General features: G+C 37.4%; 1 protein-coding gene and 1 non-coding gene across 2 annotated transcripts in view; both read left to right on the forward strand.

Moving 5' to 3' along the window:
• Positions 1-18,573, forward strand: part of eif4g2b (eukaryotic translation initiation factor 4, gamma 2b) — a 51,555-nt gene extending 32,982 nt beyond the window's left edge. Inside the window, exons 3-22 of the mRNA XM_067389389.1 lie at positions 9,432-9,540; positions 10,249-10,314; positions 10,392-10,517; positions 10,743-10,845; positions 11,713-11,844; positions 12,348-12,414; positions 12,517-12,668; positions 12,766-12,876; positions 14,036-14,218; positions 14,350-14,488; positions 14,574-14,737; positions 14,833-14,943; positions 15,250-15,378; positions 15,513-15,617; positions 15,716-15,931; positions 16,023-16,281; positions 16,448-16,652; positions 16,756-16,964; positions 17,079-17,200; positions 17,311-18,573. Coding sequence (XP_067245490.1) covers positions 9,432-9,540; positions 10,249-10,314; positions 10,392-10,517; positions 10,743-10,845; positions 11,713-11,844; positions 12,348-12,414; positions 12,517-12,668; positions 12,766-12,876; positions 14,036-14,218; positions 14,350-14,488; positions 14,574-14,737; positions 14,833-14,943; positions 15,250-15,378; positions 15,513-15,617; positions 15,716-15,931; positions 16,023-16,281; positions 16,448-16,652; positions 16,756-16,964; positions 17,079-17,200; positions 17,311-17,376 — 2,774 coding nt within the window. The 3' untranslated portion in view covers positions 17,377-18,573. The remainder of the gene's footprint in view (positions 1-9,431; positions 9,541-10,248; positions 10,315-10,391; positions 10,518-10,742; positions 10,846-11,712; positions 11,845-12,347; positions 12,415-12,516; positions 12,669-12,765; positions 12,877-14,035; positions 14,219-14,349; positions 14,489-14,573; positions 14,738-14,832; positions 14,944-15,249; positions 15,379-15,512; positions 15,618-15,715; positions 15,932-16,022; positions 16,282-16,447; positions 16,653-16,755; positions 16,965-17,078; positions 17,201-17,310) is intronic.
• LOC137023575 (small nucleolar RNA SNORD97) lies at positions 14,987-15,167 on the forward strand. Its single transcript, XR_010895569.1, has one exon. It is a non-coding gene; the product is annotated as a small nucleolar RNA SNORD97 (small nucleolar RNA).
• Positions 18,574-25,935: the final 7,362 nt, after the last annotated feature.

A 25,935-nucleotide genomic window follows, 5' to 3' on the forward strand; every position in this document is an offset into this window, starting at 1 on the left:
ACAACCCCTCGTCAATTATTCCTCACATATTCTACCAATTTTATCTATTGCTCACATGAATCATGGCTGATTGTGAATATCACATTTCTACAATGACATTCTTACAGTTTTTGCCTATTGTTTGAACACTATAGACACATGCTTAGACAAAAGTAACAAAACTTGACCTTAAACACAGTGTAACCATACCTTAAACAAAAGTGCTGCTTTGCACTTCAGTTGCAAATCTGAAAACATTTGCTCCTGCACACTACACATTTCATACATGAAATCTCATGGGTACCATTGGGAAAACACATCTATTTAAAATACAAAACACATTGGGTGATTGAAAACACTTAGACACACACCTGAAAACACTTACTTACCAAACTGATCACCAATCAGCCAAACACAAATAGGCCTCAGTTGAACCATTGTGAGAAATTTGCAAGCATAGAGGCAGCGAGAGCAAGAGGTAGAGGAAGAGGAAGACGAAGACAAAGAGAGAGAGAGAGAGGAGTAGGACATGGTCGAAGAGGCTATGCACGGAACAATATTTCAGATGATATTAGAGCAACGTTGGTGGATCATGTGATAAATCATGGCCTGACAATGAGGGAAGCTGGGCAGAGAGTCCACCCACATCTAAGCCAGTTCACAGTTGCATCACAATACTATATCACATGTACTGTATTGCAAGTTGGCTAGTGCTCCTTTTGTAACAAAAAATGGTAGTTTTGTGGAACATACAGTACAGTATATACATAGCACTGTACCATTGAGATGTTACAGTACTGTGTACAGTATACAGTACTGTAAAAAAGAACCAAACCAATAACAATTAGTGGCTGCATTTTTCTACAGAATGACTAGAAGACCTTCTGGTGGTGGTCGGCAACACCTGTTCACCCAATAGCAGGAACTTGGCATTGTGGAAATGTTCAGAGCAAACAATGCAATCCGTCTCCACCAGCTACGGGAACAAATACTTGCAGATAGGCAAGTATTCATCAACATCAATCAAGTAGGCATTACCACAATCAGACGTGTCTTGGTAAAGCACAAAATCACAATGAAGCAAAAGTACAAGGTCCCATTTGAGAGGAACTGTATCAGGGTCAAAGGACTTTGACAAGAATATGTACAGGTAAGTGTTGCAGTCATTTACATTTACAATACAGTATATATGTAATCCAGTACAGTAATAGCTGAATATGTACCATTGTATCAGTACCACATAGGTGTGTGTGGCAGGATTCTGTATGTGTAGTACTGTAGTTGTGTGTTTTGAGTAATGCCAGCCATCAATGCTATGTATTATTTACATTGATGAGGCTGGTTTCAACCTCACCAAAAGAAGACGATGGGGTCGTAATTTAATTGGCCAAAAGGCAATTGTGCACGTCCCAGAGCAGCGTGCACTGTAAAAAAATATCCTGTTGTTTCTACGGAAAAATACTGGCAGCTGTGGTTACCAGAACAATACTGTTAAAATGACATCAAACCGTAAACATACTTATGGAGTTACATGTGAATTTTACATTTTAAATATGTATATTTAACATTGGATTTCAGTACACTGTAAAAAAATCCCAGTAAAATTTACGGTAAAATAACATATTTCATTAACGGATATAATGTTAATTTACCAACCTAATGAATTACTAATATGTTTTGTATCTTTATAATACACTGACAGTCACCAAACACAGTGGTGATAAGAGTCACATGATGAATCAAAGTTCATCACAATCAGCTTTTCCACAAGCTGAGGAGGACAACACTAACATAGAAGGTGCACACAGTGTCATTCACACACACACTAAACACCATCATGGTAACATGCATGAAATTTTAAAAATGCAATAAACATTAATTTAACAACATTAGATGTAACATAAAACCCTAATGTACATAATTGATTAGAAAAAAAATGAGAAACTAAGAAGAAACAGAGTTATTTCAACGAAAATATATCAAATGTGAAGTGTCACGCAGGGAATTGTGGGAATGTCAATTTACAGTTTTTCACTGTAAATTTTACAATGAATTGTTACTTTTCACTTTCAAAAACTGTGAATTTAACGGTATTTTACCGTAAAATTACATTAAATGTACCGTTAGATCTATTACAGTTATTCACCGTATATAGTACGGAAACTTTCTGTGAACCAATTAACAGTTTTTCACCGCAGCATTTTTACAGTCTTTTACTGTTAAAATCACGGTCATTTTTTTACAGTGTGGGGGGAAACATCACAATGTGTGCCGCCATAAGCCTTTGAGGGCTACTACACCATCATGCCAAACTAGGTCCCTACAATACGCAACATATACTCACATTTCTCGATGCACTTCATGATGCAGTTGTCACGACAGATCAGAGCAGCCCAGGTTTGTTATCTGGGATAATGTTAGTTTCCACCGGGCTGTTCTGGTCCGGGACTGGTTGGCGGTCATATGGTATAGGAGACAGTAACGTCAATCCATGGATGGATGGATTCAGCACACAAGGCGTTATTTTCCCCCTTGCTTAGCAGGAGAAAATATCGCTTGTGACGTTGATGAGATCCTGTGGCCAGGCCCAAACAGATGGCAGGATCTGTAATCCCACTCACGCACAATTGGCCTGTTTTTCTATATTTACAGTAGCGTATTTTGTTTTAGTTTTGTATTATTTTTGCGTTACTGCATTTACTGTACTGTAAAGTATAGTACTGTGATGTGCAGTATTGAGTTGATGTCATTTGTGACCTTTCAGTACTTTCATTTTTTGGTTGTTGTGAAAACCAAATGTTACAAAGGAAAGCTGTTTAAGACTGACACATTGTCTCAATCCGTGATTCTTTGTGGTTCTTAATTCCACTATAGCCCTCCTTGTCCTTTCTTGATTTTTGTCCATTTTTACAGCTCTTAATCACCTACTATTCATCCTTTTGATTACTAGTGTGTGATCATGTTAAAACAGGCCAAAATCCAACCTTTACAAAACCTTGAAGCCACAATTCATCTCCTAATTTAGAGGTGACGCTATCAACTGAAGCACGGCCCTCTGGCTGCCACCCTACTGGTGCACATTCCCTCCAGCAGATAAAATCTATGAGCTTGAAGGGTTTTAATGAGGCAGAAGATTCCTGTTAGCGATGGCTTTTTAATTATCACAAGGACCACTTCGCTCTTCTTCAGGAGGGGAATGAAATGATTGGATGCATCAAATCTTGGTGAGGTTTTTGGCACTATTATGGCAGGACCTGGAGAAATACACAGAGGTTCAGCCTTTTATTCAACCTCAGTGACTGTGATTTCACAAGTCAGATACAGGGTAAAAATATGAGGGTCCCCGGCGACCAATGTTTCATTTCATCTTTATGACTATAGAAGCAGACAGAAGGAGAAGTTTTGTGCAAACATTGGAAATAACCCAAGGAAAACATTCTCTGCAAAGATCAATTGTCAACAAGGCCATCCTTGAATATTTGAGAATATGTGTGCAATGGATCTATGTTGCTGCTGTCGAGGACTGGGCAACTTTTGTCTTCAGCAGGGTTCACACAAATTTGTTATCTCACAAAAACGTGCACTCTTACACATGCAAACTGACAGCAAAAGCTCATTTGCTGAATACGTATGAAATTTTTATGTCCCAACAAGACACAACAGTAAAAAAAAAAAAAAAAACTGTGTGTTAAATATTGCCATTTTTACTTTGAACTGATGCAATACATTGCAAAACAACACTATTCTGTAATCAGAAAAATCTTTATTATTGTTTTGCTTTGCTCAACATTATGCAAAATTAATTTCTCCCTAGGTAAAAAAAGGGGGGGGGGGGCAGTCAGGGACCATTTATGTTACACTGAACACATTTTTTTATACAAGTGCTTGAGTTAGCACATCTGAAAACAAATAAGGTGTCTTTAGTTTACATCATTACTTTTAAATCATGTCGCAGTTGAAGGACACAACAGCGGTGGGACGTAAACAAGGAATCAAGTGGCTGTTACCAAAGCAAATTTATTTTTGTCACTGTGTGTATCCTTCGTAGTTCAACGGGCCTGCAGTACAAACACAATGCAAAGTCATACTGTGAGGGACACCCGAGAGACTAGCTTTGACTTTGAACATTATTACATCAGGGACCTTATGAACATATTGTTTTATGAGGTAATGTGTTTGAATCTCTCTCATGATGAAGGCATGTTCTTTGATTGTGTGGAAGCAATCTCTGCAGATAAAGCCGATTCCTAATTTCAGAAACTTGTGTGTGGTTTACTTGGTACTGGCTTATGGGCCTTTGAAATACCGATTAAAGAACTCTCATTCTCAGGAAAGAGAACGGCAAATTATAAAGGAACAACAAGGGAACGCAGTGCACCGTGAGAGCTGACTGTATACTCTACAGGGCAGCTTAACATTTTCACACTGTATTTAAGTTCACACTTGCATTGTACAATACAGACATTGTAAGTATCCAGGATTTCAGCAACTGAAATCATAGCTAAGCTGATACGCTACAAGCCTTTGAATTAATGGATTAATTCAAATATAATATAACTTGTGAGTATAATGGATTTGATGCCACTATTTTGATGGGCTTTATATCCTATCTCCATCTTTGGGGGGAGAATAAGATAAAATAATCTCAGTTTAAAAAAACTAAGATTATCGGTCTTGAAGGTATTTAATTAACAAGAGTAAACTGTCATGCTCAGTTGTGTTGTGTGTCATGTACATGCAGTGCTGGGTAGATTACTTACAAATTGTACTCACACTCTAAAAAATGCTGGGTTAAAAACAACCCAAGTTGGGTTAAAAATGGACAAACCCAGCGATTGGGTTGTTTTGACCCAGCTGTTGGGTTGAATTTTAAACCCAACCTGCTGGGTAGATTTATTTAACTCAACTAATGTTTAAAAATGACTTTATTTATCACTTAAAATGAACACAAAATAGGTTGGAAATTAACATTTATTAATATGTTTAATTAATAATAATTAAATAATAAACATGTATTAAATAGCTTTTTAATGAATGTTCACCTTTTGATATTATTGTTGCCTCTAGTAATTATGTGTCTGATTTTTAATTTACAACATATTTTGGGCTCATTTTAACCCAGCCATATAGTCATTTTTAAACAATAGTTGGGTTAAATAAAACTACCCAGCACACTGGGCAAACATTTAACCCAACCACTGGGCCAAAACAACCCAATCACTGTGTTTGTCCATATTTAACCCAACTTGGGTTGTTTTTAACCCAGCATTTTACATCCATTACATTGCACATTTAAGGTAATATAATATGAATACTTTTGACCAAGCATCACATTGATTTGAATTGGACAATCTTGTACCATATTGATATAAAAGTACAAAAAGAAAGAAAATATATTCCATTCTTTGTTATCAACAACATAAAGTGCATTAAATATTACATCATGTCAGGGTTTCCTAGATGGTTCTTGATGGAACTGCAGGGCTTTGTGAGTTCAATGAAAAGCTCAAAAGTAATTAAATCATAAAATGTAAAATTTAAATAAACAGTCACTTGCTAAAAAGATTAAAAATATTTTATTTGTTTACCTGCATGCCATGTGAAAATTAATGGTAGTCAATAGCAGCCATATCCATAACTAGGAAAATTTTGAAATTTGGCACAATTGTAGTGATGGTATTCAAAAGTAATTTGACCAAATTTGGAGCATCTATAGGATCATACAACTTAAAAAAAAAAAAAAAAAAAAAAAAGTACTATAGGGAGAATCAATGAATTATGAATAATTATTTCTGCCATTGTAAAAATTACTGTCATTGTGGGAATAATATGTAATCATGTAATCAATAAAAAAGTAACTGTAGTCTGAAAGTAAAGTAAAATGTAATATAATTAATTACAAGTACTTCATTTTTGGAATTTGCACTGTGCTGCATGGATGCCTACATTTAGGACATCCCGTTATACCAAAACAAATGTTTGACTCTTTTTGCAATTATTGAACATTAAGCTCCTGTGGATTTAAAAAAATAAAACGCAATCAATGGCAGAAAATGGTAGTGGTATACACAAATAAAATATGAAAACACACACACACAGACACTCAAGAATACATTGTAAGATTAAAAGAGTTCAAAGTGTTCATTCAGTGCAGATTTATAACCTACAGTTGAATTATTAAAGTGCTGTGCAACTTATCTGTCCGTAGAGCTACTTTTGGGGGCCACTGTATTACACATACTTGGGCTTTTTCTTTTTTGAAAAGATATTTAGGTTTCTACTGCCATTTAGTGGCTAAAGTCAGAAATGCAATTTCACCTGAATATTTGATGGGATATTGGAATAATGTTCTGTTGTTTTTGCAGACAGTTTTTTTCTAAAAAGATATACATTTCCTTTCTATACTTTTAAATGTTTGTTTTTCTTTTTTTAATTTTTATATTTACATTACGTTGTTTGACCTCTAAAACTGAGTGAATCAAAATAATTTATACTTATATTTAACTATTTATATTAATAAAAGTAAAAGAAAAAAGTTGTGCTAATGCATTGATTTGACTGGTATTTTTTTTTTAATCTTTATTCTGAAACATCCAAAAGAACATTTTAGTTTATGAACATTTTTATTAATTTTACACTATGTTACCTACATTATATTCAAAGTGAAAGAACATTCAATAACAACATATTTCAAGCAGCAATGATACTGTGTGCATGTTATCCATTCAATGAGCATGCCATGTGACCATGTTATTAGTCCCCACCCATGCATCTTGTAAAACTACAAAAAGCAGTTCCCGTTTAACATGATGCAACAAAGTATCTGTTGCTCATGATCCAGTTGTTCCATCACAGCCAAGGTACTCCCAAATCAAGCCTGTAGGCAATTCTGTCCAAGCACACCTGATCAGACACACTGCTCCACTTTTCTTATCTTCTCTTCCTGGGTTTCAGTCACACAAATATAAGTGTTCCCTTTTGCTTGATGCTGCTGGCCTTGTTCTCTCTGTATAGACAATGAGCAGTTTCTGTCCTGAATCCACTAAACACACACCTGCTCAAGCCTTCGTTTTCCAATTCCCTTCCTTTTTCTCTGACTCAAATTGGTTCTCACTTTGATCATTGGATGAGTTAATTCTGCACTGTTCTACTTGTCTGTTCCATAGAAGAGGGATTATTTTTTTTCTGACAGAAGAAACGATAACACTTTACAATAAGGTTTTATTTGTTAATGTTGATTAATGCATTAACTAGCATTTTATTATGATAGCTCATGTATTACCCTTTTTAAAACTTAGTACAAATGTTCATGTTAGCTCAAAGTGCATTAACTAATGTTAACAGATACAACTTTTGATAAAATTGTATTAGTAAATGTTGAGGTTAACATTAATAAATGCTGTAGAACTTAAAGTATTTTTCAATGTTAGTTCATTTTAACTAATGTAGCTAACTAATGTCAACAAATAAAACCTAACTAGTGTGACCGAAGAAACATAAATCATGCTAGTCGTTTATGTATTATACGGTATTACTATAAATACATCCAAATAAATAAATAAATGCAATCTAATTGATATATAAGTGATGTTATTACCTATTAAAATTCATTATTTTGAAAACAAAAAGCTTTAAAGACATTAAAGGATTAGTCCACTTTCAAATAAAATTTTCCTGATAATTTACTCACCCCATGTCATCCAATATGTTCATGTCTTTCTTTCTTCATTCGAAAAGAAATTAAGGTTTTTAATGAAAACATTCCAGGATTATTCTCCTTTTAGTGGACTTCAATGGACTCCACTGTTGATGGTCAAAATTACAGTTTCAGTGCAGCTTCAAAGGGCTTTAAACGATACCAAACGAGGAATAAGGGTCTTATCTAGCGAAACGATCGGTCATTTTCGAACTGTATGTGCTTTATAAACACAAATGATCGCCTTGCACGTGCTTCCACTTTCCATATTCTTCAAAAAGCATACGCCGTATGTCTTACGCCTTCCCTATTCAACTTACGGAAAAAAACGAAACTGATGCTGTGTTCGTTCCATAAGTTGAATAGGGAAGGCGTAGGACAGATGTCTTTATTACTCGTCTGGTATCGTTTAAAGCCATTTGAAGCTGCACTGAAACTGTAATTTTGATCTTCAACTGTCTGGAGGCCATTGAAGTCCACTATAAAGAGAATAATCCTGGAATGTTTTCATCAAAAACCTTAATTTCTTTTCGTCTGACGAAACAAAGACATGAACATCTTGGATGACATGGGGGTGAGTAAATTATCAGGAAAATTTTATTTGAAAGTGGACTAATCCTTTAAATGAGCAGTGATTTGTTAAGAGCACTTGAATCTTCATTGTAAAAGAGATTCATCATTTGGGTAAAAAAAACAACAACAATTTGGAGGGTCTACAATAACATTGGATTCATAGAATATGTGTAAACCAAACTGACCAACCGTATTGTTTATAATAAAATCAAAGACTCTAAAATTAATTTTAAAACAAATTACACACAAAACAAATGAGATCATTCCAAAATATCTGTAGCCTATGTGGTTAATAACGGAAAAATACTGACAACGAAGTCCTGACGAATACAAATCAAGTTCCTGTGTGACGTCAAGCAGTCAGTCAGGAGGTGGCTCGCGCATAACATTTTCTTACCCACAGTGAGCTGCGATCGTGCCTGACCGGTTACTCTTTCAATACTCCCAAAACATATCTATTTTTATATTCATCCTTTTTTCTCTTTGAGAAGAATAAAACCAAAATCAAAACTGAGGTTGCCTTAGTAAAGGTAGGTACTTTTGTATATAACGTATGATAAAATGGCTGCTCTTATGAGAGCGTGAATGCAGAAAATGGCGTCGTTATAGAACAAACACCTGAAAGCCTTTCTGTTTGTATTCTGTTAATATAAAATATTAAAATACGTGTCAGTCGTTAGACAGTTTAATATATGTCTATTTTGGCCTTTCTCCGTGTCCTGAAGCGTGACCAAAAGCAGCATGCTAGCTAGCCATTACGCCAAAGAAATGTTGGTACGTTACATATATATATTTATATCTGTTTACGTTTTGTTATTTAGTAATTCGGTCATGTTTCAGGCTTAGAGAATAATAAAAAAAAAAATTCAGGCGTTGTTCAGTGTTTTCCGTTTTTTCTTTGTTGCCTCTGTTACTGTGTTAGCAAGCTAAAGGTCTCGCCTCTTTTGTTATGAAAGAGGAAAACCAGTTGTTTCCGGCCAGATATTCGTACAATAAAATATTCGTTTGCTCAATCTCTGATGTAGGCCTTTTCGTCTTAAGGAAGAGTAAATCAGTAAATCTCTAATCAAACTAGTACTTCCTGTGTGTGTGTAATACGCAATAATTTCTTAACCTGTTAGTTGTGTTTTCTCATGTTTCCTTGACTCTTCTTTCTCTCGTTTCTTCTTTATCTCTCATACAGTTCGGATTTCCCCACCCCGCCCTTTGATTATTATTCTTTTGAAGATTCTTCGTTGTCAAGCCGCCAAAGTGGAGAGTGTGATTGCAGAAGGGGGTGCTTCTCGTTTCAGGTGAGATCAAACATCAAGCACTGGCCAGGACTTTGCTACCAGTCTTTCTTAACATCAATAGAAGAAACATAGCTTAGCTATAGCTTATAATATCACTTGTTATCCTAGAAATGCATTTACATCATTTATTGTTCAGCAAAATGCTTCATTTTGAGGCACCCAATTTAAATGGGATTTCCCAATGTTGAAGCTTTTCAGGTCAAAATGATATGTATAGGTCTACTCTCAGATTAAACACCATGAACATTGTGTTAATGACTGGCATTTCTCTCTATCGCACACTGGTTCAGTTGCGTTTTAGACCCGAGCATCTGCATTGACGCCGCACCAATCGCCTTGAGCAAGTGGACAGTTCAGTCGATTTAACTTAACTCATGAAAGAGGGGTAAAGCATTTGCCTGAATTTTTAAAAGGATTTTTGAATTTAAATAATTGATCGTCTTTGAACAAGATGGGGGAGTTCTTTTTAGATGGGTGTCTTAAAATGTCCTGACTAGAGTCACTCAGATATTGGGGTTCTTTCCACGTTAAAGATAAAGTCATAAGGTGTATTAACTGGTCCACTAGTTCCCTTTTCTGCTATTTAAACTGGTGAAAATAGTTTCCACACCACAAAAAAATTGGATAAGTGTAAGCCAGTTAAGTATTGGTGGTGGTTGTGTGAAAAGCATTCTGAAGTTGTATAATCTAATATTGCTTTTGTTGTAGTGCTTCTTCGGGCGGAGGAGGAGGTAGGGGTGCATCTCAGCACTATCCCAAGACTGTCGGCAACAGGTATGCCTTGCTAAAGTCAAGAACAGTCCTGCTTTTTAACATGCTTTAGACGCACTAATTGCGTTGTTTCTCTTTAGCGAGTACCTGGGGAAAACCCCAGGGCCTAGCGTTCAGAGATGGGTTCCTTCACGAAGCACTAGACGAGATGTCAACTCCTCCAATGAAAAAGAACATCACGATGCAATATTTAGGAAAGTGAGAGGGTAAGTGTCCTTAAGGAGCATGAATATTCACTTCAGCAGTGATGAGCTTAAAGAAGCCTTTGTTTTTGAGCTCTTTTGTTCATTGTGCTTTGGGCCGTTTGAGCATGTTTTTTGTGGTTGTGTCAGCTGATGCTCTCAAGCTCAAGATAAGCACAAATCTTTACATGTGGTAAACTGTGGTCTTTGTTTTAACTGGTACAAGATGTTTATTCTTTTTTCTTTTAGCATACTTAATAAGCTGACCCCTGAAAAGTTTGACAAGCTATGCCTTGAGCTTCTCAATGTGGGTGTAGACTCTAAACTTGTCCTCAAAGGAATCATCTTGCTGGTAAGATGCTTTTGCGTCATTTTAATGCATACATAACTTGATTTCTGGCTGTTTTATCATTTTCATCTGGCTTCATAACGGTGTTCATGAATTTTATTAGACCAGGTTTACATTTAGCATTGCTCTTTATATAGAATGGCCAAAATATAGGTCAATTTACACCACCTTTTAAAAGTTGATGTGATTTAAAAAAATAAAGAAAAATATATTGTCTTTGCTCACCAAGGCTGCGTTTATTTGATCAAATACAGTAAAAATAGTAATAATGTGAAATTATTGTAATTTTAAAAAAGGACTTTTCTATTTTCATATATTTTAAAATGTATGTATTCTTGTGATGCATAGCTGAATTTTCAGCAGCCATTACTACACTCTACAGTGTCAGATGATCCTTTATGAATCATTCATTGCATTTAAAGTTAAAATCCTTTGTTACATTCTTTACTGTTGATTAATTTAAGGTACCCTTCTTGATTAAAGTATTAATTTCTCTCAAATAAAAATAATCTTACTGACCTCAAACATTGTAATGGTGGTGTTTGTTTTGCTCATGTAATTGACTGATTCATTGTGGTGGTAATTATTATAATACATATTTAGAATGTATCATATAACCCTGCTCAGATATTAGTTTTAAGACAGATTACATTGCCACTGCTAAAAAAAATAAACAGTTCTGAGGAATATTTTAATGCCAAAGGTCTTAAAAGCAACAACAAAGCATTTCATGTGTTTGAAATTCCGAACCATCTTGACTAAGTGTAAAAGACATGTTAGGATAATGAAATAAACTTATAAATATAGCTACACATACCATACATTACTGAAATACATGTGGTTACATATAATTTCTGTTGTTTCCTGTAGATCGTAGACAAAGCCCTAGAAGAGCCCAAATACAGCTCACTCTATGCTCAGCTATGTCTGCGTTTGGCAGAGGATGCACCAAACTTTGATGGCCCAACACCTGAAATCCAGTCATCACAAAAGCAGAGCACAGTGAGTACCTAAATGCCATTATAAATAGGGCTGCACGATATATCGCATGAGATTGGCACGCGCATTTCGTCAGTAAAGCCGGTTCCCTGATTACTGCTAAATCGCCATCAAATGGAGCGGCATTTAATAGACAGAGCCGTAGTTCACTGACAAGCCATGCAATATCACGTTCATATCGCAGATGAATCGCCTTCGATAATGAACGCGATATTGCGTGGCTTGTCAGTGATGTACGGCTCTGTCTATTAAATGCCGCTCCATTTGAAAGCAGGTTATGGCGATTTAGCGGTAATCGGGGAACCGGCTTTACTGACAAAATGCGTGTGTAATCTCATGCGACGTATCGTGCAGCCCTAATTATAAATTGAATGTCATATCTGTGTGTTGACTGTCATATCAGGGTTTGTTGACTCTGGAAGAGCTGTCCAAAAACATTGCTTGCCAAGCTAATTAGTTTAATTTTCTTATTGTGCACCATATTTATTTTCATAACTTGCCTGCAGACTTTCAGAAGACTTCTAATTACCAAGCTTCAAGATGAATTTGAGAACCGCGCCAAAAATGTTGACAGTGAGTCACTTTTTTTTCCCCCTCACATCCTTGTTTTGTTTTATTGCAAGGCATTATGCTCTGTGGCAGGTTTCTAATATTCAAATGTATCTTTGCACTTAGTCTACGACAAACAAGACAACCCTCTCACCTCTGAGGAGGAGGAGCAGCGTGCCATTGCCAAGATCAAGATGCTTGGCAATATCAAATTCATCGGAGAACTCGGCAAACTTGACCTCATCCATGAATCTATCCTTCATAAGTGCATCAAAACAGTGTGTATCCCACTCAAAATTTAGTTCCACTCTATTTTGTGCTTTGGTTAATGGTGAGTCAGTGATTTTGATTAGTCGCACTCTACACTTTCTGTAGCTTTTGGAGAAAAAGAAGAGGGTCCAGCTCAAGGACATGGGAGAGGATCTGGAGTGTCTCTGTCAGATAATGAGGACTGTGGGGCCCAGACTCGACCATGAAAAAGCCAAGGTACAACCTAGCCCAAGAACCTTATTAAGGGTTACTATTCTTATTCAGCAGTGGAGAAGGGGATTGACTGAATTGAAACACCAATTTCATGTCTCAAGTTTTTTACTATTTTTAATTAAATAATTTTGTTACAAGTAGCATTACAGGATTAATTTTAAAATACACAATTATATCAGTTAAATAATGCTCATATGTAGGCATTAAAGGGGTGGTTAAAGGTGCTAAAGAGGATGTTTTGTTTTATACATTTTTGCAATATTACTTGAAACTTACTAACTGATAAAAGACTCTTTATTAGGTGCACTGAAAGGAATAATATTAATTTATACGACTTTTGGGAGGCGTTCCCTCTAAATGAGCTGTGTAGGAGGGGGGTTGTTCTTACGCATGCGCTCATTTCAAAAACTCAGTAACAGTCTTTGGTTTCTCAGTCGACGAAAAGATCCTCTTTATCACCTTTAAGTGTTTTTTTTCTAGCCATCCAGCATTGAACTCGTGTAGATTCTGGAAGCTGTCTTCAGCGCTGCATCCAATGTAGAAAATATGACTGATTATAATGGGTTCTATTATCTTTTGACGCGTCGCGCCGCTCGCGTCCGGTGTACACAACTCTTCGCTTCCACATGCTGCACCACATGGCCTCGCCCACTTTGTTGTGAGTTCCCGGGGGCGTTTTAAGGGTTTATGATGTCACCAACCCGTTGTAGTCCAAAACAGGTTGTTTTTGTAGGCAGTAAACTGCCATGACTTTAAAAGACAATATCTCCGTTTGCATTGAACTTTCAGCGCTGTAACTTTGCAGATACTGTTTATGCTCAAGCAGCAACATTACACACTAACTAAAGTTAAAAAGTGAAAATGCATTTAACCACCCCTTTAAGTTCCACTCTAAGTTCTGTTGGTGATTTGTGAGGGATAAGTTTCAACCATAAAACAATTGTTGCAGGCTCCTATATAAAATTGAATACTGAATGGTGTACTTCCCTTCCTAAAATTGGTCAAAACAATTGGTTTTCATGGACAAAACATCCATCTTAGACAGAGATGGAATTAGGTTTTTTTTTCTTCCAAAGCAAGTTTAAGAGGATGATAAAGCCATTGAGTAGCATGATTGTCATTTGCGGAAATGCGCCCTCATTTATTGTTGCCTTTCCCACAGTCTTTAATGGATCAGTACTTTGGCCGAATGCGATCCTTAATGAACAACAAGGATTTGCCTGCAAGGATTCGTTTCCTACTGCAGGACACCGTGGAGCTGAGAGAGAACAATTGGGTTCCTCGCAAAGCTTTTATTGACAACGGACCAAAGACGATTAACCAGATTCGTCAAGATGCAGTGAAGGTGAGTCAGTGAGGGTTTTTACAAAAACTTTAAATATTATTTTTAGGCTAAGGAGTCACAAACTCTGCTATTAGAAACGAATAAGTTCATACAATGTTTGTTATTGGAAGTTTTTCTTTCCCTTTGTGAAGGATTTGGGTGTTTTCATTCCACCCATGAACCAGGGAATGAGAATGGACTTCTTCCTAGAAGGCCCCTTCATGCCGAACAGGATGAAACTGGATAGAGAAACTCTTGGGGGATTGGCCGATATGTTTGGTCAGATTCCAGGTGAGTTTAGAACCTGTGAATTGTATTTATCAATTGTCTCTTAAAAAAAGCCATGTCTTCATATTACATGCATTTGTATATGCAGGTATTGGCATAGGGACTGGTCCAGGTGTGATCCAGGACAGATTTTCCCCCACCCTTGGACGTCATCGTACAAATCCTCTTTTCAATGGCCACAGTGGACACATGACTTCCCAACCACAGTCACAGTTTGACTTGGGTATGAAGCCCTTCATCAAGTCTAACCAGGTAAGCATAAACATTTTTTTTTTTCAGCACTAACAGCAATAATTTACCTTTTTCAAAGCAGTTTATGAGATTGCTAAATAATTGTATATCGTTAGGGACAGAATCAGCATTTTCACAATCAAAACCAGAACCATTCGAACCAGCAACAAGCTCAATCTAAAGACATGCCTCCGCGCTTCAAGAAAGGGCAGCTCAATGCAGATGAGGTAAACCAGAGACACTAAACACTGAGTAAACCCAAAACCTCTTGCACCCTGTGATTATAAAAAGACGCGTTATTCTGAGGGACTCAACTGGATGGTAGTTTTCTTTCTTTCTCTTTGTCTGATCTGTTTCTTCCTTTTCTTTCTCCTCCTTATGCCTCTCTCCTATCCCTCTTTCTTAAGCTCCTATCCAGTCCGCTGACTGCGATTATGAGATATGAGGGTGTGAATTGGCACAATGGTCTTAAACATTTTAATCTTTGTTATTAACCTAACATTGTTTGTTTTTTCCATGATCCATTCTTGCAGATCAGCCTTAGACCTGCTCAGTCCTTCCTTTTGAATAAAAACCAAGTGCCAAAACTTCAGCCCCAGATTCCCACCATGATTCCTCCCAGTGCTCAGCCTCCACGGACACAGACTCCACCACTTGGACAGGTAGAAATCTCTCAAAGCTTTGCTGAACTTTCTCTTTTTGACAACTGATTACATTTGGGAGCAAACTGATTTTTTTTTTTTTTTTTTTTTTTATCTTGCCAGTGTGTTGCTCATCTTTCATGTGTTCTTTTTAGCCTCCTCAACTTGGTCTTAAAACCAACCCCCCTCTGATCCAGGAGAAACCTCAGAAGACTACTAAGAAACCAGCACCTGCTAAGGAAGAACTGCTGAAAATGACTGTGGGTGTCTTTGTTTTGTTGTGCTACTTGTGTTCAAAGCATTTTCATCACTGGTTGCTAGAGACTTTCTAATGGTTTACTGACTTTGTTTACAACAGGAGAACATTGTGACTGAGTATCTGAACAGTAAGAACATGGAGGATGCTGTCAGTGGTGTGAAAGAGATGAAAGCTCCCAAACATTTTCTGCCAGAGATGTTGAGTAAGATCATCCTCTGTTCTCTGGAGAGGGCTGATGAAGACCGGGAACAAGCTAGCACTCTTATCAACACACTGCGTGCTGACGGCGTCATCACTGGGGAAAACTTCATGCATGTAAGTAACCTTGCTTTTTTTTTCTTAAGCAATCAAAAGACTTTCATTTAGCACTTCACTGCTAATTCCAATAATTGTACTTTGTCATCAGGCTCTGCTGAATGTCTTGGATCAGTGCCCTAAGATTGAGGTGGACATTCCTCTGGTAAAGTCATACCTAGCCCAGTTTGCAGCACGAGCCATCATTGCTGAGCTGGTCAGTGTGGCAGAACTGGCTCATCCACTCGAGAATGGCAACCACTTTCCTCTTTTCCTGCTTTGCCTGCAGCAAGCTTCCAAGCTCAAGGACCGTGAGTGGCTCACAGATCTTTTTCAGCAGAGCAAGGTCAACATGCAGAAGATGCTTCCTGGTAAGTCTTCCTCCTACACTTAAGTTTTTATTATGTAACTCTCCCAGAATACTTGATTCTGACTGGACAGTTGCTGCATTTGATTTTTTTTTTTAATAGATATTTTGTTATTAAATGGGATTGGTTTGGATTACATCCGGTCTTGAACTAGATTTGTGTTTCTCAGAAATTGACCAGAATAAGGACCGTATGCTGGAGGTTCTTGAGGGGAAAGGTTTGAGTTTCCTCTTCCCCTTGCTGAAACTGGAAAAGGAACTGCTGAAGCAAATCAAAGCAGACCCCTCCCCTCAGACCATCTACAAGTGGATCAAAGACAATATTTCTCCCAAACTCCACACAGACAAGGGCTTCGTCAACATACTTATGACAAGGTACAACCCACTCTATCTGCATCACATCCATAAACGCATATATATGCAAGACTTTGTTATAATTGATGTCGTAGTTAACATGTCTTGTTTTTCTATTTAACAGCTTCCTGCAGTACATCTTTGCTGAGCTTGGTGTGACCGAGGGTGACGAGCAACTGTCTTCCCCTTCTAAAGAGCAGCTGGACCAGGAGAAGGCACTATTACTCGCCTTCAAACCAGTCCTGCAGAAGTTCCTCCACGATCACACTGACCTGCAGGTCAGTGCCCTGTATGCCCTGCAGGTGCACTGCAATGCCAACGCTTTCCCAAAAGGTACAGAAACTATTCAGATTGTAACATTCTCTCCCTGTTGAGATCGATTTAAAACCATGACTTTTTTTTTTTAAATTGAGGTTTGAGGCTCTTTTTTTTTTTATTGCAATTTAGGTATGTTGCTTCGCTACTTTGTCAACTTGTATGACATGGAGATCATTGAGGAGGAAGCTTTCCTTTCTTGGAAAGAAGACATTTCCCAAGAATTTCCTGGAAAAGGAAAAGCCTTATTCCAGGTGTTTATTTAACTCCTTCAAACTTTACAGTATTCTCAAACATAACATTGTTTTTTTTTCCCCTCTCTCGGAGTACAAGCATGTATATTTACAGATCTTTTTCTTTTCAGGTGAACCAGTGGCTGACTTGGCTTGAGACGGCTGAGGAAGAGGAGTCAGAGGAGGAAGCCGACTGAGTAGGGACTAATCCTCATAGTACATATTAATTTCCTGCAACATGACTTGCTGTCTTCTCTTTGGTTCCCACACTCTTTGCAGTAGCTCACACTCAGCCAGCTATATTACACTGCTGCTAGGCTCATGAATGAAATATAAGACCTAGTAATACCAATATCATAATGTCTCTGTTTCCTTGTATCCTAACCAATGTCCGGCTTGTTATTTTATTTTTAGATGATAAATCAACCACTATGCTTTTTCAGTAGAAAGTGTTAGTCAAATCTTCCTTACATGTTCTGCCTGGTTTAATCTGTGTTTTTGTTTCACAAGGCACAGGACAGGAAACCTTTCAGTGTCTCAGCGAAAGTGAAGCTGTCACTATATAGAACCAATGATTTGTTTGCAGTCTTGGGGATTGATTAAAATTAATCATGAGATCCTAGTTGAATGGCCTTTTATAGGTTACGCTGTAGACACTTTTATTAGTGTTATTCTGGGTCGGTTGCAATATCCTTCAACCCTCGTGCATGATTTAAACATCCAAACCTGTAATCACTGTAACTTTAGCAGATTCCACTTCTACCTCCTACTGAATAAGCGTTATTTAGTGCAGGCTTCTGATATGTCTAAAGTTTTAGTCTTGAATTAAGATCCAGAACAACTGCCTAGTCATTCAGTTTTGCACAACACACTACCTAATATCTCAGCTTGCAGTAGAGTTTAAGTGCTTTCCATTGAAGATTCAGATATCAAGCTACTAGTGTCAACTTAATGCCTCTGCTGCCCCAGCCTTACTTCCTTAATGTTGTCTGCAGTGTGTTCTGACAAGGTAACAGAGACGTATTCTCTGTCTAATGGCAGTAGTAATGTTGCGCTTCAGGTCCCACTGATCTGCAGCAAATTTTCAATCTTAAACCTCAAACTGGTGGATAATTTTAACCTGCCTTTTAATTAAACGTACATAAAATCCTTGATGCCCATTAAAGAGGAAAGGCTTTTGCCCTTGTCAATAAGGGGTTCTCAAACAACCTTTTATTGACAGGTGTTTAATTGTATTTGACAGTCGATCTTGTTAAACTTACATTTGCCAACATGTTAACTGCAGTCCAACTGTCAAATGAAATGGCTTATGATCATGTCATTGTAAGGCTGTTTAGTGCTGTATTCACCAATATTGCTGAATTTACAATAAAGGAAAAACTTGATCAGCTTAAGTGTTTGTTTTAAGTGCAATTATTCCTCATCAGTGGGGATCCAGAAATATTCCACTTTCCTGTTTCTCCTTGAAAATCCAGAATCGTGGGAGTCTGCCATTGGTGACAGCTCACTGAAGTGGGCTGGGCCAGTGTCTCTTCCAACTCGAGGTGCGGCTACCCTGAACATTGTTCTGCTGGATAAGACAAATTAACAGTCAAGACATTTATTCATCTTAGTTAAGCATTGGTATTTTCTTTTAAAAAAAGACTTGCCTCCCTGACCTCCTCTCTGAATCCTCACTTTTGAGGTCAGGTGTGGAGATGTACACAGGGTCTCCTTCCTGTTGGGTGCATATTGTTTAATGCTATTATTTAGTAACAAAACTGTTTATTAATATTTTCTTAATATGCTGAAAAGAAACTTTACCGTAAAGTTCCTTGGTGTGCCATCTTGATTTTTTAGGATCTTAACCCTCTGGTCGCTTTCAGTCATACACAGGAAGTAGCTCTTAATATTAGCTTGACACTGAAGTGAGATGAGTACATGTTGTTAGTGCCATCAAAGAAAATTCTAAAGATTCATTTCACAAGGTGAGTGACGTTTCAATTTTGAATTTGTTTAGGCTTACTTCGCTAAGGCTTTTTATTGCATTATAATTGTTCATGTTTTGTCAACTAAGATTTCATTTAAAAATGGTGGTATAAACACTAATATTATTAAAAAAAAAAAAAAAAAAAATTACTTTCCATTTTTATATATTTTAAAATTCCTGTGATGGCGAAGCTGAATTTTCAGCATTCAGTGTCACATGATCCTTCAGAAATCATTCTAATATGCTGATTTGGTGCTCAAGAAATGTATTATCAGTGTTGAAAACAGTTGTGCTGATTAATATTTTTGTATGAAACCGTAATACTTTTTTTCAGGATTCTTTGATAAATATAAAGTCTTTGAAAAACAGAACAGCGTTTATTTGAAACACATATTTTGTTAAATTATCTCTTTTGTCACTTTTGAAATGCAGAGCACAAATTCCAAGTATGGGACACCATACTTGGCCACACATCACTTCAGCATCATCATAATCATAATTTAATATATTTTACTGAATATTTGTTGAATTGTGAACATAAAAATGCCTATAATAAAACACAAGTAAAAGTAATAAAATGCAAAAGGAACTCTCTTCATGGACTGACCCTATAATCAAGAGGACTTACTGCTTTGGTCTGCCTTAGAGACTTGAGCTCTTCCTGTGCTCTGATGACTTCTGCCAGGGCCTGGTGTTTCTCTCTCCAGCTGAGACACTCCCTGGTGCGATCCTGCCTCTCCTGCTCAGCTAAATGTCTTTCCTGCTCAGCTTCCTGCTGGGCTTTATTGGCTCTCTCACTCTGCTCTTCAGCAACCAAAGCTCTGCGTCTGGAGTTCACCTCCCTACGGAGGGGGAGAATGACAATGACAGACAGCATCATGAGCCATTCCTATTTAGCTTTTATTGCATTATAATGGCCTGAATTCTGTCATGCCAGGCAGGACCTTTTGTTTAAATTACCAAAGATGAATGGCATTGCTGAATGCTTGTGAGCTTACTTTTCCATTATCTTCACATTCTCCTCAGTCAGTTCTTTGAGTTTGTGTCGTAACGTGTTCCTCTCATCTTCCAGTATTCTGTTCTCCTCCAGGAGAGCATGCTTTTCTCCTGACGCCCTGTCTAGTTTAAGCTTAGTCTCAAAGTAATTCTTTTCAGCCTGTGCTAAAAGTAGCTGGACATCATTGTGCTATGGATGACAGTATGCAAATGAATTCAGTGGAGGCATATATAGCATTATTTTGCATCCTGTGTGTATACTTGTATGATACTGTATGTGTACCTCTTTCTTCAGCAGCTGTAGCTCATCGCTGAACCGTCTTTTGTCAGCTAATGCAAGATCCTTTTCTTGCCTGCTGTCTAGTGCTCGGGCCTCTGCCAGTGCCCTGCCCTTGTCCGCCTCTGCTCGTGCTCTATCAGCATCCTCAGCTGCCCTGGAACACAGTGTCGCCCTCTGCTGGCTGAGATGGAGCTTCTGTTTCAGCTTATAACAAAGGAAAGAAGGGACAGAATCATGGTTTCATTTGTATTATTTTTTCTCTTGTTCTTCTACATCTATGATTCAAGATGTGTAATGTGAACACCTCTTTAACTTGGGCCTGGAGTTCCTGATTGAGATTCCGCAGGTTTCTCATGGTGAGCTCACTCTCAGTTCTCATCATTATCCTTTCCATGTGAATTTCGTTAGACAGATACTTGTTCTCCTTTTTCAAGTCCTCACATTCCTGAACACAGATACAGTGACAATGAGGGTCACTAGGCATCCAAGACACAAATGTTTCAACTACTTATTTTTTAAAGCAACAGCATGGAACATTTGCTCACGGTTCCCCCATGTGGTCAATAAGTGCAACTGACCCTTCGCCTGGAGTTTGATTGACAAGTGATCTAACCAATCAAAATGCAGAATCCACCATTTTGTCCAACAAAGCAGTCAGGAGTTAGAAGATTAACCTCAGTGGCGTTGAACTTGAAAAATGGTGTGCACTGACGTCTTTCCTAGTTTGAAACAACTTTCCTTCTCATGTTCATTCATGTTTATTTGATGCTAGTAGGAAGAGATGATCGGTTCACACGCCACTTGAACTGAGGCGTTACAGCAATCTGTCACAACCATGGTCACGACAGATTATAGAGCCACAAAACGGCTTTTATTGTTTGAATTTCTTAAATTACACAATTTAAGTAACCTGCTCTGTCTTGTCTGTCGACATGTTGTCAGTGTCCTCTTTGCTCCGCGATGTATTTTACACTGCATGACAGCACCATGGCTTGTCAGACAAAGCAACAGTAACTAAGGGGGGCGGGGTCTTTGCGAAGGGTCAATTGACTGACAATAAAAACTGTTTATTATTTTATTGTACTGTATTGTATTTATCTCTTTAATGTGTCGTGACAGATTGCTGTAGTGCCTCAGCTCAAGCAGCCCATGAACCGATCATCTCTTCTTACTAGTTAATTTATAGCATCAAATAAACATGAATGAACATCAGAAGGAATGTTATTTCAAACACAAAAAGACGTCAATACACACAATTTTTCAAGTTCAAGTCCACCGAGGTTAATCTTCTAACTCCTAAATGCTTTGTCGGACAAAATGGCCGAACCAGAGATTGTATTATTATAGGGAGATAAGAGGGTCTGTATCTCTTACCACGGCTAACTTAATCACATGCGACACCTCTCAGCCTATCATGTCGCCATTCAAAACTCCTCCCTGCGTACCGCCAATGCATACCGCCAGTTAGCAGTACAGTAGGTGTCCACTGGCGCGGGACGGGCAGAGCAGAGCGATCGTTTTCAAATAATTCCTATGGAAGTCGAGCTTCACGCTCGCGAGGTGCATTGTAGGATTGCGAAGCTCGACTTCCATAGGAATTAATTGAAAACGCTCGCTCTGCTCCGCCTGCCCACACTAGTGGACACCTACCGTTAGCCGTTAAGCTTTTTTGGCTAAAGGTTGCAGACAGTCTTGCCTTCCAGTGACTTAGACCGAAACATGAAGAAACCTCATTTGGAAACCATGTCCACCGACAGGGTAAAGTAGCCCGTGTGCTATGCTCTGTGGCTAACAGCTAATGCTACACTGTTAGAGAGATTTATAAAGAATTAAGTTGTTTATGAATTATACAGACTGCACATGTTTAAAAATGAAAATAGCGACGCTCTTGTCTCCGTGAATACAGTAAGAAACGATGGTAACTTTAACCATATTTAACAGTACATTAGCAACATGCTAACGAAACATTTAGAAAGACAATTTACAAATATCACTAAAAATATCATGTTATCATGGATCATGTCAGTTATTATTGCTACATCTGCCATTTTTCGCTGTTGTTCTTGCTGGCTTACCTTGTCTGTGCACAGATCCAGCCGTGAATACTGCCTTTCCTTGTCTAATGCCTTGAACATGGGCTGGCATATATGCAAATATTGGGGTCATACATATTAATGATCCCGACTGTTACGTAACAGTTGGTGTTATGTTGAGATACGCGTGTTTTCCGGAAGTCTTTTAAACAAATGAGATTTATATATGAAGGAGGAAGTCTTTTCCATGTACTGAACTCTTGTTATTTAACTATGCTGAGGTAAATTCAAATTTTGATTCTAGGGCACATTTAAGAGTTATTCTACCACTGAAATAATGTTAGAGACATTATTTTGAGGTCGAAAAACTACATAGTATTGCTTTAACTCTTAATTTATATATATATATACACACACATGTCAGAAAAAGTGAAAAACACCTCAAATACAGAATTCCAAACATTCTAATGTTGCCAGAATGTGCCCTATATTGTTCTCCATCATGTCTGCACCTACCTTCCTCTTCCTCACTAGTTCTCCCTGCAGGTGGTTGATCTGCAGGAAGGAGCCGCTGCCACTCAGAGCACTGACAGGTCGGACTGCACGTACAGGTCTTCGAGGAGGGTGTGTGGGTTTCGAAATTCCTTTAATCTCCTCAATGCTTTCGAATCGTCCCCCCATGTTGTTGCTGCTGTGAGAAAGGGACTTAAAAATACCGCTGTCGGAAGCAGAGGTCTTCATTGAAGTCAGAGCCTGGAGCTCTCCATGAGAGGTGGCCCTTAGGGTCATCGCTCTGACAGAAACCAGTTTCAAAGTTTGAAATTTTGAAGTGTTAAAATGTTGTTTTTTTTGGCTCCTGCTGACCCAGAGTTCCTGTAGAAATGAATGCAATGGGAACTAAGGAGACTCACCAACATATGCAGCCTAGTTCAAATATTTATGAGGAAATGTTATACCACCTCAGAGGGAGCAGAAACTCTATGCTACCATAAGGATTGAAACACAGCTCACCTCATCCTTGACTAATTGAACCATAGTGCCTCTCAACATCCTGAAATGAGCTGGGTAGGGTTAATAGCATATTGATAACGATGCCAAGGCTGAAGACTGACTCGATTTTTACATTTGCTGAAGAAAATGTGAGTGCTATTTAGCAGGCAAATTCCACTACGCTAGGGTGTCTGGGTGGTTCCTCAGCAGTGTCTATAATATTCTGATCATAAAATATAGATCACCCTACATAAGTCTCTTGGAAATATCCCATTTTATTGTCCAAATCTTGAGCCTGATCACTTAGAAAAATAATAGCAAACCTCTACATAAAATAAACCACACAATCTGAGTTATCATTCATGTTTGAACCACAATCAGTGCTGGACAAAATGACATAGCAAAGTTCAAGGTTATTTACAAGCACCACCATTTAATGCACTGCATTATTACAGGGGTCTCTGAAATACTCGATTTAGACTTTTCAACTACACCGTATAGTGGTCTGATATTTGTTTTGTACATGGTGAGTTGTTTTACCATGTTTTGTTTATGGTATAACAGTTGTTTTATACATGGTAAGGGACAATTCACAAAGAATGCATTTTCCATATTGCACTGTTTTCCATTGTTTTTCTATGGAAACTTTAAACCTATTTTATATTTAACCGCAAAAAATACATTCGTTGTGAACAGGCCCTAAGTGACCCTTCATACAGAACGCATTTGTGCAGTCCACTGCAGTGCTTTTCCACATGTCCTGATTTTGCTGACATATTTTGTTGATCCTGGAACAAAATTCCTGTCCAAAAATTAATCATAACCATATCCCTACCCCAAGTTATTCCTAAAATCAGAGGGAAATTATGTAGAAGAACCTAACCCTGGTTATAAGCCTAAACTTGACATGAACTGTCCCTCAAATCTGATTGGTTGATTTGAATGTTGTTCCAGGATGTTGATTCAGGAACATGTTGCACTGGATGAAATCAGGTTCTGCCTGCTTTTCATTGTTTTCTATGTAAACACATGCTAGACGGATGTCTTTAACCATTGCGCTTGCGTCTTTTCCAACATCTCATGTAAAAATTAGTTCTGTATGAACGGCCCATGTTGCATTCCACTGCATTGCTTTTCCATTGTAAACATACCCTAGACACCAGACGGACTTCTTTGAGCATTGCGTCTTTTGCAGCATCTCACGTATGACAGCATTATAAGGGCTCGTTCACACAGAACATATTTTTGCTTTGGGCAGTGGAATGGGGAACAATGCAAGGTTTACATAGAAAAACAATGGAAAAGTAGTGCATTGGAATGGAAAAAAAACCCTAAAAACACAACATTCAGGTTAAAATATGTTTCTTGCATGTTTTCATTACACTGGTCTGCGTCTCACATCTTTAAACACAAAAACATGTTCTGTGTAAATGAATGGCCCCTTTAAATTAGAGGAATATTAAGATAGGCTGATATTAAAAATAGTCTAAAATCAAATCAGTATATCATGTCCATGTATTTATTTATTTTTCGATTACTCATTATCACACCTTTAAGATGATCATTCTTACAAGCAATTTTCTCCGAAACTGATTAACACACTAAAATTGATAAATAGCATACACCAGATCCTTTACAAACCGTGTTGGGGGAAGTTATGCATTATAATATTGTGTTACTCCCTTTGTTGCATTCTGGATCACAGAAGAATAGAAATAAGGGGAAGAAAGTTCAACACTTTTAAGCAATAAAAACAAAAATAAATAAATGAACGCAAATGTAGTGTTGAAGTCATTTTTGCTTATTTGTATGAGTGAATTGGATCATCTAAGGTCAGCAACATAGACATTGGTTAATAAAGTGAGATTAAATACATAAAGTATATTTGTATTATTTAACATATTTAATTATTGCTGGTTTACGAGTTTCCATTTCACTGTTAATTATTAATTTTGGATACTGAATCTGTTTTTGTGCAAGTGACATGAATAAATGCATGCTTGCATTTAGTCTAAAACTACAATAACCATCATGTTCACACAGCACACACAACTCTGCACTTACTCATGAAAACAAAGTAACTTGTGTTACTTAAAAAAAGAAAAAAAAGTAACTCAAATATTTTGATGTAAGTTTAAAAGTAACGCGTTACTTTACTGGTTACTTGAAAAAGTAATCTGATTACTTAACCCATGTTACTTGTAATGTGTTTTTATCTACCTATTGAAGAAAAAGACAGCCCAGATTGTATTTAGTATTTTTCACGACCAATTCAGATTCTTATTTATTTATTTTTACAAGCAAATTGGCAGATTCCGATACTGATTGCAGATATTATTATTATTATTATTATTATTGTAATAAACAAAAATATCTAGCCATTTCAAATTAGAGGTAGCCACTGCTTTTTAATCACAATCCAAACAAAAATGCTACACACGTTGCATGAGCAGTTGTTTTATATTTGAATTAGATTTAATTTTAAGAT

This window comes from Chanodichthys erythropterus, chromosome 7 (genome assembly GCF_024489055.1).
Source record: "Chanodichthys erythropterus isolate Z2021 chromosome 7, ASM2448905v1, whole genome shotgun sequence".
Classification (NCBI taxonomy): domain Eukaryota; kingdom Metazoa; phylum Chordata; class Actinopteri; order Cypriniformes; family Xenocyprididae; genus Chanodichthys; species Chanodichthys erythropterus.